We start from the raw sequence: 17,913 nt of genomic DNA on the forward strand, positions 1-17,913 counted from the left end.
ATAAATTAAAACAGATAAAGCCAGTCAGTCGTTTCTCCATGGGAATCATCATGCTAGAATGATAAGAGGACGGAAGTAAACTTAGCGAGACTGGTTATTAATCATATAAATTTAACCCGTGGATTTTTAATGTGCACACCTCACGAAACTGTCCTCAATTGCAGTGAGCATGACACTGTTTAACCATTCAACATATATTTTGCGAATGCACTCTTTTTTTCAAATACAAAGATTTATGTTTTGGTTAGAAAACTCTATCTGAGATTCCATCGGAGACTGAGTATATTTTTCTTATTATTTTAATATTTTTAAGAAACAGTTTCAACCGATAAAAATTAGATATCTATTTATAATGTTTAAACTATAAATTTTTCATCAATAAAATCTAATACACACACATATATATATATATATATATATATATATATGTATGTATATATATATATATATATATATATATATATATATATATATATTCATATATATATATATATATATATATATATATATATATATTTATATATATATAAAATATATATATATAGTATATATATATATATATATATATATATCTCCCGAATTTATTTGGGGCAAGTTGGATCCTCTAGTCTCTTCTTTTAATAATAACATATAATAAATAAAGGATTAACAAAACCGTATATTCGAACTTCCTACTTAAATCTAGCCACTTCTTATAAATCTTATGAAAATTCATCTAAGTCTAGAGTATTTTACTGCTAAAAATTGCAATTAAGACTGAGTATCGTCAGAGGTACTAAAGAAGAGCAAGAATGTGAGGAAAGACATCGCGAGGTACTAAAGAAGCGAGAGAATGTGAAGAAAGCCATCGCTTGGCAATGCACTTTGCAAACTAGCAAGTTTAAATCTGCCCTAGATATCATACTGAGTTCACAAATTCATGGTCACAAGCCCAGTTAAACATTAAGAGCTGACGATGGGTCTAATGTTCCTGCGATACATTGCTTACGTAAGCTTGTCACAAATCTTTAAACTTAAGGGCAGAGGCAAGGGACAGTGACAACATCCTAGCAGGACAATGCCCTAAAAACTGACCTTATGAAAACTCAAATGATCAATGCAAAAGCCCCTCTCCTCCCAAGCTATGACCAGGGAGGGCCATGAATGGCTGCCAATGACTCAACAGGTAGAACTATAAGCTTCCCCCAACCCTCCCCTCCCCTCTTTAGTTCGCGAGGATGGTGAGGATGCAGACACTACAAGAAACTATGGAATTTAAGCGGGACTCGAACCACAGTCCGGCAGATTGCCAAGCAGGGACGTATCCAATAGGCTACCACACTGTGATACGAGAGAGACAACGGGACAAAATAAAACCCAATGGCCAAAAATGTAATTATGATCTTATCTATATGTTTTCCTCGAAGAGGTCAATAGGATGTTACTTTAGTCACTTATCTAGCCCAGGCAGGTAGAAACGAGAAAAATGGCAAAGAGAATCCCCAAAACTTTTCGGTAGAAGGAAAGAAACGGTATTTAAATCGAGCAATCTAAGGATGATTTCTACTCTATGGCGTGCATCAGACAAGAAGCGACCTTGCAGGTGTTACACAGACCGAAGAAGAAAGTAAGAAAAAAATACATCAAAACAATATTAACACCATCATCATCATCTCCTCCTACGCCTATTGACGCAAAGGGCCTCAGTTAGATCATTCCTTAGCCATGTGGGCCTGGGTCTTCCAACTCTTCTAGTGCCTTGTGGAGCCCAGTTGAAAGTTTGAACTAATCTCTCTTGGGGAGTGCGAAGAGCATGCCCATACACTTTCCATCTGGCCCTCATCATGATCTCATCCACATGGGCACTTAAGTAATCTATCTTACAGTTTCATTTCTAATCCTGTTCTGCCATTTAACTCCCAATATCCTTCTGAGGGCTTTGTGCTCGAATCTACAAAATCTGTTGAATATTTTTTCATTGTCATACCACGACTCGTGTGGATACAGTAACACCCATCTCACTGAACTGATATATATATATATATATATATATATATATATATATATATATATATATATATATATATATATATATATATATATATATATATAGTCTGATTTTTATATGTAATTTCTTGCGATCTGATTTGCAAATTTCACTTAACTTAGCCATTGTCTCATTTGCTTTTATCCATCTTTCATTAAACTCCAATTCTAGGGACCCTGTATCAGAGATCATAGTTCCCAAATATTTAAATGACTCCACCCCATTAATCCTTTCTCCTTCCGATATTTCATCTTCCATTGCACATTCCGTTCTCATTATCTCTGTCTTTCTTCTATTTATCTTGAGCCCAACATCATATGATCGTTCATGCATTCTGGTAAGCAAGATTTGCAAGTCCTGTGGCATTTCGCTAATGACAGCGTCATCAGCATACTATAGGTCCGCTATTTTCCCATCATCAATCCAGAAAAATGAAATAGAATACTGCTAATCATCAACTCGTGAAACCCCTAACTGAAAGAGCAGTGCTGAAGTGTCATCAAACCCGCTGACCTTCAGGTTTACTTCATGACAGATCAAAATAGACGAAGCCTTGGCGTCGCTGCTTGACACACAAGAAGAAGATCTTCGCTTGCGAAGAGTCGAGGACAACTAAGAAAGATGGCCGGGCAAAAATCGTTTATTGCATTAGCGTTTCAAAGATGATGTACTGTATTAATAAATAATGCCACCAAGATGATAATTTTATCATATTGAATCAGGAAAGCAATCGTGGAAGGGGGTTGGCCCTGGGGCATATTTCCCCTATGATTTAATCAAGATTAATGGCTGGGGTAAGCCAGAGCCGCTCTGGGGTGAGATAGCTATACCATGTTGTCCCCTTAGTCTGATATTTTTCCTGGGCACCTATCCAAGGACTAACCACACCCAAGGTGGTTTAACTTTACTGACAGGAAAACGAACGACGATAGATGAACATAGAGAGAGAGAGAGAGAGAGAGAGAGAGAGAGAGAGAGAGAGAGAGAGAGAGAGAGAGAGAGAGGCTGCAGGTTATTATATGGCTAAGCGAGAAAATTATATTCCTTCATCTCCGACAGCCATAAGCGATGTTATTACTTTATGCAGAGTATATAACTTAAGTTCAAAACTCTCTCTCTCTCTCTCTCTCTCTCTCTCTCTCTCTCTCTCTCTCTCTCTCTCTCTCTCACACACACATACACATATATATATATATATATATATATATATATATATATATATATATATATATATTATATATATATATATATATATATATATATATATATATATATATATATATATATATACATGGTTTGGTCATGCTCTTCGCACTCCCCAAGAGAGATTAGTTCACCAAACGTTCAGCTAAGCTCCACAAGGCACTAGAAGAGTTGGAAGACCCAGACCTACATGGCTGAGGACTATGAAGCGCGAAGTAGGAGATGATTAATGGAAAAGTAATGAATTAAAAGCTCAAGATAGAGACGAGTGCCTAAATCCTAAATCTAACCGAGACCCTTTGCGTCAATAGGCGCGCGCGCGCGCGTATATATATATATATATATATATATATATATATATATATATATATATTATATATATATATATATATATATTATATATATATATATATACTGTCAACATAAACAAATGCTGGAAAATGCGATAAATCATGCATGTAAACGTAAAATACAGCAGAAATGAAATTTGGCTACTTGCCTAGAGTACCCAACTCTGGCACAGTATTGCAGTAACACAACAATTTAACATGATATTTGGGATTTAAACAGCTCGGGAAAACCAACTTACGAAAATTCATAGCGATCGTTGGCATTTGTTTCTTATAAGGATTCGGAGATTTAATAGTAATTTGACGAAATATTAACCTTAAGCTTTTTATCATGAGATGAATTTTGTTAAAATATGAAATAAAATGGCGACATTATTCACATAAGCCAGCAAAATAAGTTTGTTTATTAAAGAAAGCAGGTAACAGATATGCTTAATGTACTACAGGCTTACATTCACTAAATTTAAAAATATTAACTTTCACATAAATAAATATAAAAGGAGAACAGAAATTTTTGTTTTTGTTTTGTGCAACTTTTGGACTTCCCAAATACAAAAGTGAAAGTAGCTTTGAAAGATAGCCTAATAGTTCTTTCGTAATTAGCTTGCCAATAACGAGCAGATCCTGGACGATCGTACGAGCAGATAGACAAGAAAGGGAGTCGGGGACGGAAAACAAAGATAAACATGGTCATTCGTCACGAAAATGCTCATTAAGTATATTCTTAGCCCGTACGTAGGTAGAGATTTTAATCTGTGCCTGAATTTAAAGGATCTCTCTCTCTCTCTCCTCTCTCTCTCTCTCTCTCTCTCTCTCTCTCTCTCTCTCTCTCTCTCTCTCTCTCTCTCTCTCTCTCTCTCTCTCTCTCTCTCCAACTATTGCCAACTTGGTATTCAATCGCTTACTTATAATTGAAAAACAATGGCAAGTATTATTCAACATTGACTATGTCCATTTCTTTTGGGTGCATGATGTGTACACATATAACTAAAAAAAACATTAATATCTTATACGTTCGTTTAAAATTAACAAACTGTTTTATGCTATATCGTTCAACTCTCAGTCCACATTTGTTATTAGACTTTTATATAAAATCTTGATATTCATCCGTGGACATTCTCGTAAAATTACTGCATGAAACACTAGTAAATATTTGTCAAAACTGTACTTTCTATATTTTGTTCTAATTATCAGTGTTCGTTATTATTTTTTCTAGAGAAGAGAATCCTAAACTTAAGTGGAAAAAAACTATAAAAAAAAACACATTTGCAGCAAGAAAAAACATTAAACCTCTGAAAAAAAAATGGAAATTGTAAAAATATCAGTGTTACTTCATCCAACGGAAACAGTGACATATTTGTTTGTCACTGCATCCGTTGGATAAACTAAGAATTAACAACGATAAAACAGATGTCTAAATACAACGGTAATGGTACTTACCTTATGTTCCATAAGCTAAATACCATTACCGGCAGTCACACCTTTTTCAAATAATCGTTCCTACAGATACTAAATTAACATTTTCTCTTGATCAGTCCTAAATTAGCCGTTTTCAGTTCTGTCCCTTCGTTGTCAAGCAACTATACGACGTGCGTAGTAACGTAAGTCTTGGGAACACCGACTAACCTGGCTGAAGTTTATAAATACATTCGGTGGTAAGCTTATTATAGCTGATTTCCAACCCCCACGTCAAAAGATGATGGGTCTTCTTCGACTTAAGATTGAACTATGAAGATTAACGTGAAACAATAATGCAAGAATTGATGATGTATATCAAATACCTATTGAAGTTACTTATGATGAAGATATTCACATTTGAGTCTTACTTAAATTGACATGCAGTATTTAACACATCATTAGGATAACTTACTTAGTATGATCTTTAAACACTATCAATTTTCAAGAAGTACGCTCTTGGCACATGTCCTGATGACCCTTTTGACCTACCTTGCTTCTTCCATGAGTTTTCTCTAATCAGCTGATTTCGATAATGATGCAATCATCAACCACTATACTTTGATGAGAATTTTCTATGAGCAGAAAACTCCTGTTGGCGTTTCGTATTCCGATTAGTTATCACTTCATTCTAATCCTTCACAACACTTCGTTTGCGAGTGACAGTAGCACTTGCATGTTTCTTTTAAGTCACTTTGGCCAGAGAGACATTGTTGATTCCCCTCACCTGTTTGTAGGAAACGTATCGTCTGCTATGAAGCATTCATAGATACCTTAAGTAAACTCAGAAATTATATTTATGTTGTAATTTCATAATATTTTATAATATAAGAAATTTATTTGTATTTTATCCATAGAAATGTTTTAATATATAATTTTTCTAGCATATGAGATATAAAATACGTATTATTTCGTAAACGAATTTTTGTTTACTTGCGAAAAATTACGGAGGAACTTGGCGGGAGCCTCTGACTGACAGCACAACGCTTATATATACGGTAATTTTATATTGTTATAACATTTTTTTTCTTGAATAAAAAATGTATGGAACTTTGCCATACGTAAAATAGTATAGATTAACCACGATATCATTTAAACTTGTTATCCAATTGCATGCCTAGACTACCGTAGCTTTATAGTCCAACCAAACATCGTAATTTTGACAGTTATTTTGTGATGAAATAAAGCGATGGTAGTTTTTTTGTTTTGTGTGTGTGTGATTTTCATCTTATTAACATATACTCTTATCCTGTAGATGAAGGCCTTTGCTAGTCTACTTTTATAATTGTGAACACGGGTAGGCTTCCCAAATTTAGACCTAGGCCTATGCAGTCAGTATCATAGACTACACTTCATAAACTCGTTAGGACCTTAGACAAGTAACATGGTGGTATAGTAACTGCTGTCAAATGATAACTTTCCATACAAACTTAGATAAACAACATGTTCCTCATAAAGAAAATAAAGATATAAATTGGTAAAGATTACTCCTGTTCCAATCAATTACATACACCCTATAAATGCATGATCATCTTTATACTTTTCTTTCTGAATTGTTGGTAAGATAAAAAGGCTGAAACTTTATTGGTTCTTTTGTTTCAAACATCAGCCATGACTGCGTGTAATGTATAGAAGTAGGTTCAACTTCATTAGAATCTCGTAAATGCATGTAGCGAATTATGCAAATTTTAATGCCTTTAGTTCCTCATTTACTGTAAAAGAGGGAGAGATACAAATCATCGATAAGTACTTTGAGGAACAACTTACACAGCTGACATCTAGTCTTAGGGGCGGTAACTGTTGGATAGCAAGGAACACTATCCCCATAGTGAGGAAATGCTGTCTTGAGTAAGGTTAGGTGTCAGTATTTTAGGTTAGGTAGAGATATTCGGTGTTAGGACTTATCTCTGATTTAGCAAAATGGGATTGAACTCCACTTTTTTCATGCTTTAGCCTTAGTGTGTCCGCTGATCTTCAAACATTGACCAAGTTTAAGTCGTAGGTTTAAATTTTTCTAGTTTTAAATCTCAGAAAAAAAATTATCTGATGCTCTAACCTGAGTTGTTTAGGTCTACAACTTAAATAGTTTTAAGAGTAATAAAAACCAGACTTGAGTTGGTAACAGAGTTATACAAAAATGTCAAAAGATTAAAAGTTAGTCTCCTTATACGCATTGGTTAGGTTACATAGACAGGCGTGAAAAGTGAGAGTCTGCGAATGAGTGCTGACCTACCAACTCGCTGCTCATTGCTTATGCTCAGTTGACTAACACCCTAAGTAATCCACTGTACTGCCTAATATTGTTTTTTGTTAATTATTGAATACATTTCAGCAAGTGTATGTTACATGAACACGTGATGATAAAACAACGGTACACACAACACAAGTCATGGCCACACTTATACGTACAGTAACAACAGAACATTGTTGTTCCTATCTAACAACACTCACTGATACTGTAGTCCACATTACCTGCTGTAATGTATATGGTCATCACTACAGTACACCTTAATTAGTCAAGTTATCGCTGTTTTTGGCCGGTCAACTCGCACCATTCAGACTTATTGTACACATAGCCTACATTTAGACTACTGTACTACTTTAAAGTATGGTATTTTGTATACAGTACTGTATTATGCAGGAGTTAATACAACAATAACACTAATATACAATAAATAAACTAAACACAATAAAAGGAAAAGTATCGGTACAACACCACTAACCGTTAACGTACGAAGTTCTACGCAGTATGTCTGAAACGTGATGCAACTCTTCAGCTGTCAACTGTTTGGCACGTGGGGTAGCCCAATGTTTGTATCACAATTACTAAAATCACTATAAACACATAGAATATATATATATACAGGTTTTTTCATAAATTTTATTTGACATAACATAATTCTGGATAAAAGGACTTAAGCGGGAGATGAACTCGCCAGGAGAGATGACGCGAGATTGAGGACGAGTCAGCGAGAGATGGGGTGTTGTGCTGTGTGGGGAGAGAAATGTCACCAAACATGCCGAATACAAAGCAGCATGGTCGGTTTGAAACCGTCAGGCCACAAAAGTACTTATTATGAAACCGTGAATATGTGATTTTAAATATTTAACTTAGCCGGTGAATATATAATAGCTGACGTCTCCGGCGGCTCGACAGAAAAACACAAAAACTCGCGAGCGATCGCTATGAAGGTTGCGGGTGTGCCCACCAGCGCCAACTATCGGCCAGATACCGCATATACATGTAAACAGCTCCAGTTCTTCTCTGTCGGTCTGATCGACAAGGTGTTCCATTACTCGCTGTTAACCTGGAGTTTTTCAACAGTCTTGGTGAAGTACTTCTTTTGGTTTGAGCTTTCGCAGTGCAGGTGTTTTATCTTCAACTTAAACTCTTGAACTCTTTTTTGGATAGATTTAATTGTTGATGACTTTGGATTGTTTTTTGGACTTTCTTTGACTTTTCAAAATGGCTGACCCTTCTCCAATTCCTAGATTTCGTAAATGTAATGCTAGGGATTGCAATAAGCGTCTTCCAAAGGCCTCTCTCGACCCACATACTGTGTGTTCTAATTGTCGGGGTAAAACCTGTCAATTAAGAGATCGGTGTGATGAGTGCGTGGGCCTTTCGGAATTCGATTGGCTTGAGTTTGACAAGTATTCTCGTAAGCTAGAGAGAGATAGGGTGAGGAGAAGTTCCTCTAGATCGTTAGAATTTTCCTCCTCCCATGCCCCTGAACCTAATCCTTCCCCAGTAGTAGTTGTGCCTGAACCCTCTACTAGCACTCAGGAACCATCAATGCGGGATATGTTACGTGCCATTCATGCTTTGGGCGAGAGAGTTGAGTCGTTAGCTACGGACCGTAATCAACTCATGGCGGACGTTAAAGAGTTAAAGTGTCAGAGTGCCACATTAGAAAATCATGGGAAAGTGATTAGTGCGCAAAGTGTTATCAGTGTTGCGACCGAGGGTTCGTCTGTTCGTGCCTGTCGTTCGCCTAGTCCGAGACCTCTTGCAAGCTCCCAAGCCCCAGGGAGAAGTAATGTCGTAGGACTTATGGGTTCGAGAGGCTTTAACCAACGAACAGACGTTCCCTCTATGGTTTCAGGCGTGTCTCCTCAAGACCGCCCCTACCATAAGACGAGCGAGACGGTTTTCTCCTCGTCATCCGGAGGCTTATCGTGTAAGAAACCGTGGAGCAAGGTTTCGAGACCCTTAAAGCGAAAGTCAGTCCCTTCAGGACAGGTCCAGCGTCCTGGTTGTAGCCATTGGGACAGCTCTGACCCTGTGCAGTCATCGGAAGACTGCTCGCCGCCTAAACAGAAGCGTAACACAGGCTCCGAGAGTCTTAGTGTAGGCAATGTTTTGCAGTCACAGACGTTACCCTCGTCTCTTACCGCACCCATTCCCGTTGATCCTAAATGGGTTGTACTGCAAGACATGCAGAATAAGCTTGCCTCTCTTATGGAGGACTATTCTGCTGAGAAGGTTCACGATGATCCACGCCGCTTAGCTGATCGAGATCCTGGCCGTCAGCCGCCCAAACGAGCCTTTGCTCGTCCTGTTGACGTTGACGTTACTAAGTCACGTCAGTCACGTTTTGTAGAGTCTCACTCGATGCAGTCCCGTGTTGGCTTTCAGCCGCTTGTGGACGTTCAGCCGCTGCCGCATGCTCTTGTTGACGTTCAGGACGTTCGCCAACCAGCGAAGTTGACTTGTTTTGACGTTGAGCGTCAAGCACCGCAGTCAAGAGTTGTTTTGACTGCTCAGTCTAGGCAGTCAAGGCAGTCTCGAGTTGACGTCGAGCGTCCTCCCGCTCCTGTTGTTGTTGCTAGTCAGTCTGTTAAGCAGTTACATGACGTAGCGTCCTAGACTGCTCCTGATGCTCCGGTGCGTGTGGACTCTGCTTGTCAAGCATTGCCACCAAGGCAGGTCTCTCCCTTGAGACTCAGCAGTTATCGGACGAAGCTCCTTCAGATGAGGACGTTGCTGATCCTCATCCTGATGATAATCCTTCAGATGTAGATGAACCTAAGGCTGTTCCTCCTTCGATGGATTTCAAGAAGATCATGATGATTTTCAAGGATCTTTTTCCAGATCACTTTGTTGCTGTTACTCCTCGTTCGCCTCCGTCTGAGTTTGCTCTAGGCTTAGCTGCTACCAAGCCAGCCTTTACTAAGCTAGTGCTTTCTCGCTCTTCTAAGAGGGCTTTACGTCTTCTAGGCGACTGGTTGGATACCAGGAGGAGTTTGGGGAAGACGGCCTTTGCCTTCCCTCCTTCTAAGCTTGCTTCTAGATCGAGCGTCTGGTATAACACGGGATAAGTTCTCGGCTTGGGAGTCCCTGCCTCTGCCCAGGGTGACTTCTCAAGCCTCGTAGACTCTCCCCGTCGCCTGGCCATGAGACGCTCGAAGTTTTGTTGGTCCTCCTCGGACCTTGACCATCTGCTTAAAGGCGTATACAGAGCCTTTGAAGTGTTTAACTTTCTTGACTGGTCATTAGGAGCTTTAAGTAGGAAAATCTCGTCTGCCAACCAAGATGTTTCCTTACTTATCATGTCCTGTATGGATAAAGCCATCCGCGATGGCTCCAATGAGCTCGCCTCCACCTTTACGTCGGGAGTCTTAAAGAAGCGAGAGTCCCTTTGCTCTTTCCTTTCGGCAGGAGTTACTCCCTGTCAGAGATTGGAACTGCTCTATGCTCCCTTATCAGCGGCCTTGTTTCCACAACAGCTGGTTAAGGATATAGCTGCTTCGCTTGTGCAGAAGGATACCCATGACCTGATGGCGTCCTCTGCTCGCAAAGGGGCTCCTTCTTCATCCTTTGCTGTGAGACCCAGGATCGAGACTCCTGCATCTAGATTTATCCCGCCCTTTCGTGGCAGAGCTCCCAGCAGGGGAAGCTCTCGTGCCGAGGGAAAGAGAGGTAAGAAGAGAGGAGCCAAGTCCTCCCGTGACAGAGTCTGACTGCCCACAGCCTCAGACAGCGGTAGGTGCCAGATTGAAGAGCTTCTGGCAGGCCTGGGAGAAGAGGGGTACAAACCAAGAGTCTGTTCTGTTGCTCAGAGAGGGGTACAAAAGACCGTTTGTACGCAATCCTCCTCTAGTAACAACTCCCGTAGACCTCTCTCCCAGGTACCGAGAGGAGTCAAAGAGACAAGCCCTAAATCAAGAAGTGTCTCTGTTGCTAGAGAAGGGAGCGGTGGTGAAAGTCTCGGACCTTCAATCACCGGGGTTTTACAACCGTCTCTTCCTAGTCCCAAAGCATACAGGAGGTTGGAAGCCGGTGCTAGACGTCAGTGCGCTCAACGTTTTTGTTACAAAAACAAAATTCACGATGGAGACCACGAAGTCCGTCTTAGCAGCGGTCAGAGAGGGAGACTGGATGGTCTCTCTCGACCTACGAGATGCGTACTTCCACATTCCTATACACCCGGATTCCCAACCGTTTCTGAGGTTTGTTTACAGGAATGTGGTGTACCAGTTTCGAGCCCTGTGCTTTGGCCTCAGTCCTGCTCCTCTCGTGTTTACGAGGCTCATGAGGAATGTGGCAAAATTCTTCCATCTATCGGGAATCCGAGCCTCCCTGTACTTGGACGACTGGCTTCTCAGAGCATCGTCCAGTCATCGCTGTCTGCAGGATCTACATTGGACGTTGGGTCTGGCCAAGGAGTTGGGACTTTTGGTCAACCTAGAAAAGTCCCAACTGATCCCATCCCAGACTATTCTATATTTGGGGATGGAGATTCGCAGTCCAGTTTTTCGGGCTTTTCCGTCTGCCACCCGAATAGAACAAGCCCTGCTCAAAGTCCAACTAATGCTGAAAAGAGAACGTTGTTCAGTCAGGAGTTGGATGAGTCTCGTAGGGACTCTCTCATCCCTGGAGCAGTTTGTCTTGCTAGGGAGACTACACCTTCGGCCTCTCCAGTTCCATCTAGCCTCTAACTGGAACAAGGACAAGACGTTAGAGACGGTATCAATCCCAGTCTCCGAACCAGTAAAGGCATGCCTGAAATGGTGGGACAGCAATATCAGTCTGAGAGAGGGACTATCCCTAGCAGTCAAGAACCCAAACCACGTGTTGTTCTCAGACGCGTCGGATTTGGGTTGGGGTGCGACCCTGGACGGTCGGGAATGCTCGGGTCTGTGGACCTCAAGTCAGAAGAGCATGCACATCAACGGCAAGGAGCTATTTGCAGTCCACTTGGCCTTGATAAAATTCGAAAGCATTCTTCGAAACAAAGTGGTAGAGGTCAACTCGGACAACACCACAGCTTTGGCGTACATCTCCAAGCAAGGAGGCACACACTCCCACACGCTGTACGAGATCGCAAGGGACCTTCTCATATGGTCAAGAAATCGAGGCATCTCCCTGTTGACGAGATTCATCCAGGGGGACTTGAACGTCTTGGCAGACTGTCTCAGTCGGAGGGGTCAGGTGATACCCACGGAATGGACCCTCCACAAGGACGTGTGCAAGAGTCTTTGGGCGACTTGGGGTCAACCCACCATAGACCTCTTTGCCACCTCGTTGACCAAAAGGTTACCGATCTATTGCTCACCAGTCCCAGATCCAGAGGCGATCCACATAGACGCGTTTCTACTGGATTGGTCTCATCTGGACTTATATGCATTCCCACCATTCAAGATAGTCAACAAGGTACTGCAGAAGTTCGCCTCTCACGAAGGGACAAGGTTGACGTTGGTTGCTCCCCTCTGGCCCGCGAGAGAGTGGTTCACCGAGGTACTTCAATGGCTGGTAGACATTCCAAGAAGTCTTCCTCTAAGGGTAGATCTCTTACGTCAGCCCCACGTAAAGAATGTTCATCAAAGCCTCCCCGCGCTTCGTCTGACTGCCTTCAGACTATCGAGAGACTCTCAAGAGCTCGAGGCTTTTCGAAGGAGGCAGCCAGTGCGATTGCGAGAGCTAGGAGAGCTTCTACCATCAGAGTATACCAGTCGAAGTGGGAAGTCTTTCTAGACTGGTGCAAGTCAGCATCTGTGTCCTCTTCCAGTACCTCTGTAGCCCAAATCGCAGATTTTCTTTTACATCTGAGAAATGTTCGCTCCCTCTCAGCTCCCACGATTAAGGGCTACAGGAGCATGTTGGCTTCGGTCTTTCGTCATAGAGGCTTAGATCTTTCCAACAATAAAGATCTCCAAGATCTCCTTAAGTCTTTCGAGATCTCTAAGGAACGTCGTATGGCAACTCCTGGATGGAACTTAGACATGGTCCTAAGGTTCCTCATGTCAGACAGGTTTGAGCCATTACATTCAGCCTCCCTGAAGGATCTCACCCTCAAGACGCTTTTCCTAGTGTGCTTGGCTTCGGCGAAAAGGGTCAGTGAAATTCATGCCTTCAGTAAGAACATCGGCTTTTCTACAGAAAAAGCCACATGTTCACTTCAACTTGGTTTCCTGGCCAAAAATGAACTGCCTTCTCGTCCTTGGCCTAAGTCTTTTAATATACCTTGCCTGTCAGAAATCGTAGGCAACGAACTTGAAAGAGTGCCGTGTCCAGTTAGAGCTCTTAAGTTCTACTTAGCTCGTACTAAGTCCTTACGAGGTGGATCTGAGGCCTTATGGTGCTCAGTTAAGAAACCATCATTGCCTATGTCAAAGAATGCTTTGTCATATTTTATCAGATTTTTAATACGAGAGGCTCATTCTCACTTGAATGAAAAAGACCGATTCTTGCTTAAGGTGAAGACGCACGATGTAAGAGCTATAGCAACTTCCGTGGCCTTTAAGCAAAATAGATCTCTGCAAAGTATTATGGACGCTACCTTTTGGAGAAGCAAGTTGGTATTTGCGTCATTTTACTTAAAAGATGTCCAGACTCTTTACGAGGACTGCTACACACTGGGTCCATTCGTTGCAGCGAGTGCAGTAGTGGGTGAGGGTTCTACCACTACATTCCCTTAATTCCAATATCCTTTTAATCTGTCTCTTGAAATGTTTTTAATCTTGTTTTTGGGTTGTATGGAAGGCTAAGAAGCCTTTCGCATCCTGGTTGATTTGGCGGGTGGTCAAATGTCATTTCGTGAGAGCGCCCATATTAGGGGTTTGATGAGGTCCTGTTGTATGGGTTGCAGCCCTTGATACTTCAGCTCCTGGGAGTCTTTCAGCATCCTAAGAGGATCGCTGGGCTTCGTGAGGAAGACAGACTAACAAGGCAGAGTAATCGTCTAAGTCAACTTCCTTACCAGGTACCTATATATATTTGGGGTTTGTTATGATATAACTGTCAAAAACTCTAAGCATATACGCTGTAAACTTTATTAATTCTGGTCTCTACCCACCACCATGGGTGTGAATCAGCTATTATATATTCACCGGCTAAGTTAAATATTTAAAAATGATATTTTGATTATAAAATAAATTTTTGAATATACTTACCCGGTGAATATATAAATTAAAGGCCCCCCCTTCCTCCCCGATAGAGACCCAGCGGGATGAGAAGAACTGGAGCTGTTTACATGTATATGCGGTATCTGGCCGATAGTTGGCGCTGGTGGGCACACCCGCAACCTTCATAGTGATCGCTCGCGAGTTTTTGTGTTTTTCTGTCGAGCCGCCGGAGACGTCAGCTATTATATATTCACCGGGTAAGTATATTCAAAAATTTATTTTATAATCAAAATATAATTTTTTTACTTACAGGTTATACAGTTCTCTGTATTACGAATGACTGAATCTAATGATTTAATCAAAGTTTTTCTTCATTCTTTGACTCTTCCCTTTATAGAATTTCTTGCCTCATTTACAGAGAATGTTTTATTTGGATAGCTTCAGTACAATAGTAGCTTCATAAGTACTGTACTATCTTGTCTGTTATATATTATCTTTTACGTTACTTTACTCTGAACACACTTACTGCATGTGTAAACGTGTGGGCAAGATTAGAATAAATTTTGTAATTTTGATCTGTTTCAGATAACATGGACTCGGCAGAGGTTGAATTTTTAGCAGAGAAATTGCCTGTCACCATTGTGCCCAATTTTTCACAAGATAAACTTTACTTAATATCAGGGGATGTTGGTCCATTTAATCCAGGTTTGTGATTACAGAATTGGTAATGTACAGTATTTTTTTTAAGTGTATTTCATTATGGTAGTTAGTAGTTTGTACTTGATGGTACAACATGCATGGTCCTTTCTCTTTTGACATTGCTTTGAACTTATTGTGTAAGATCATATGAGACCACTCATGACTTTGAGTTGTCAAGAAAGTAAAAGTTACAAGTACTAGTAAATCAATTTACTAACAAGTTAAAAACTCAAACGATGATGTGATCATCTTTTTGTTTTGTTCCAGCACTACCTTATGCTCTTTACAGAGGAGTATTATTTCGGCTAGCTGAAAACCAGCCGATAAAAGCTCTTGCGAGGGGTAATTATCCTTTGCCAGTTAGCGGAGGTGGGTAGCAGGGCAACACACCACCCCACTCATACCAGCACTAGTAAACAACCACCACTTTTTATTTCGGCTTGGTGGAGTAAAGACGTCTTGCACCTCCCCTAAAACCTTAAAATAAAAAGATTTCTTCATTTATTTTGAACTGTCCTAAAAAAAAGATTTTCCTTCATTTACCTTTCTCTTTTTCAGGTGGGACTACCCATGAGATCCTATTAAATGAATGTGGGTTTGTCCTGGCCTTGAATGGTGCTGATGCGACACCATATCTACTGAGGAGATGGATCCTCACAGTCTCTGTTCTGCATGTAGGAGTTTCCTTGTTCAGTGTGTAGGGAGTGGTCGCTCGCCCAGTGGCTGAGGTTTAGTAGGTGAAGGAAGAAGAAGGCAAAGAGGGATTCTTCACCTTCGAGGTCAGCATCGAAGGGGAAGAAAACCCACCATCGTTTTCCGTTAACTCGACCTTTCCATGATGACTACTCGTTCACCTTCCCCTGGGAGTTGGACGAGTACGACTGGCGTTCATATGACTCCGGGTCCATGCCGCGTATCGGGGGCCTCTGTTGCTTCCCCCTAGAAAAGCAGCGCCAGCTGCTCGCCTGATTCGCTCTGCTTCGGTAGGCGTGCGTTAGCAGTTGCTGACATACACTCCTCAGAGTGACTTGTTGGGAATCCCTTAGAAGGGAACCCAGGGACTAGCTTTGGCTACATCCCAAGGACAGTTCATGGACTCGATCTTTGGATGAGTTTGCCATGATGGAAGGGAGACAAAGTGAGCTATTTGGAGGTCCACCTCCAGGTGTTGAACAACGTTCCCTTCCGAGGGAGGGGTGTTCTTCATCAGGTGTTGGCCGCTTTTCCCTTTCGAGGGATAGATCCCCTTCACCGGCATCTGCTCAGCAAGCTCCTCGACTGCGAGGAGATTTGCTGTCAACAGTAAAAGGGGTTGATCGTCCCTTCTTCCCGTGGGAGAGACTGCCTTCTCCTAAGCCCCCCCCCCCCCCCCCCCCCCGTGGTTACTCTTCCTCGTCGTCGTGCTCCTGTGGTTTCTCCTTCTCGTAAGGAGGAACCTGCTTTGCTGTCTGTGTGGAAGCACTCTGCCACCATCTGCCTATACTCTCCCTTCGGGGAAAGGAAGACAGCGCATCTTTCTCCTGTTGGGGAAAAGACAGGTAGAAGATTTTCTCTTCTTGGTGCGCTAGCGAGCAAACGCGCAGACCAACTTCCAGCAGAAGAGTCTTGTGTAGTGTTGCGCACCCTACCACCTGGCGAGGTGAGAGGGGGAGCTCATCTGCAGGAGGAAGGCGAGCGCTCTATCCCTACACCCATTGCTTGTTCTAGTGAGTCTTCTCATCAGAACTCGGGAGCACTAGAAACCTTGTCGAGACTCAAGAGCAAAGGCTAGCTCTACCTTGCTAGTGCGCAGTGTGTGCAATACACAGATAAGTGAAAGGGCATAGGTGGACTACATTTTACTTGTGTGAACTGATAACTGATACGTCTTAATCTTACCTTTCGGAAGTAGTTGTGTGTGATCGGTCGTTACTGACCGGTCTCTTGCCCGTAATCGATCACTAAGGAGATTCGCTGTTATAACATCTTCCTGTAAGGAGTAGTGGCTACCCAGGATAGACTGTTGGTGGCAGTTGGAGTAGACACCCCCCCCCTTCATAGCATAACAGGTGTGTGCAAACTGTCGCACGTCTTGACATCAACTTGAGATGTTACTTGCTACGCAATCTCTAGACCCCTCGTGCAGATACGAGGAAAATTGACTTTGCGATGGAACTTGCTAACCTTGGGGGGGGGGGGGGGGGGGGGGCAATAGGGACAATCCTGAGGTATTGTTGACATCCTACTGGGTATTGGTTGACCAGGTAGTCCAGAGCCCTTCGCATTTTCCAATGATGGGGAGGATTATTCCTCACAGGTGCTGTTACAACCTGTCTCCCGCAATCTTAATAGACTGTTATGAACGAATGCCTCCTAGAGGAGCGCATAACGCTACTCACCAGGCTGCTGTGGAAGACAGTTCGTAGGAAAATACCCTGGTCTATCTTATTCAGGCGTTAACACACACAGGTGACCAGTTTCGCAAGGAAATCTTGCACGGTGTTGCACACCCATTAATCGAGTAAGGTGGCCGGACAAGCTCGTCTGCCTGACTAAGAGAGGTGCTTCACTTCTGCTACACAGAATGCTTTCCTGGGTGAGTCTTTAAATCAAGAACCGCACACACAAGAAGCATAGTCCGGTATAAAGGCGAGTCCTGTGTCACAGTACCTGGGCGAGCTGAGAAAGGCATGCACAGGTAGATCTATTGCCTTTGAGAACTGGGAAAAGCGCAAAAACAATTACGCAGTTCCAGTTCTCATCTTGTGGTTGGGCAAACTGGAAGGAGCGCGCTCTACCAGGTTTGCCTCACAATCATGGACTCACCCCTTGCAAGTGCACACAATTAGCAAT

At 41.9% G+C, this 17,913-nt stretch overlaps 2 protein-coding genes across 2 annotated transcripts in view; one reads left to right on the plus strand and one right to left on the minus strand.

The window, feature by feature from the left end:
• The window catches only part of LOC137624226 (prestin-like), a 227,399-nt gene extending 221,646 nt beyond the window's left edge, over positions 1-5,753 (minus strand). Inside the window, exon 1 of the mRNA XM_068354729.1 lies at positions 5,527-5,753. Within this exon, the coding sequence (XP_068210830.1) occupies positions 5,527-5,540 (14 nt within the window). The 5' untranslated portion in view covers positions 5,541-5,753. The remainder of the gene's footprint in view (positions 1-5,526) is intronic.
• Positions 5,754-5,890: 137 nt separating this feature from the next.
• The window catches only part of Psf2 (DNA replication complex GINS protein PSF2-like protein), a 43,769-nt gene continuing 31,746 nt past the window's right edge, over positions 5,891-17,913 (plus strand). The window contains exons 1-2 of the mRNA XM_068354733.1: positions 5,891-6,032; positions 14,968-15,087. Coding sequence (XP_068210834.1) covers positions 14,973-15,087 — 115 coding nt within the window. The 5' untranslated portion in view covers positions 5,891-6,032; positions 14,968-14,972. The remainder of the gene's footprint in view (positions 6,033-14,967; positions 15,088-17,913) is intronic.

This window comes from Palaemon carinicauda, chromosome 31, assembly GCF_036898095.1.
Source record: "Palaemon carinicauda isolate YSFRI2023 chromosome 31, ASM3689809v2, whole genome shotgun sequence".
Lineage (NCBI taxonomy): Eukaryota > Metazoa > Arthropoda > Malacostraca > Decapoda > Palaemonidae > Palaemon > Palaemon carinicauda.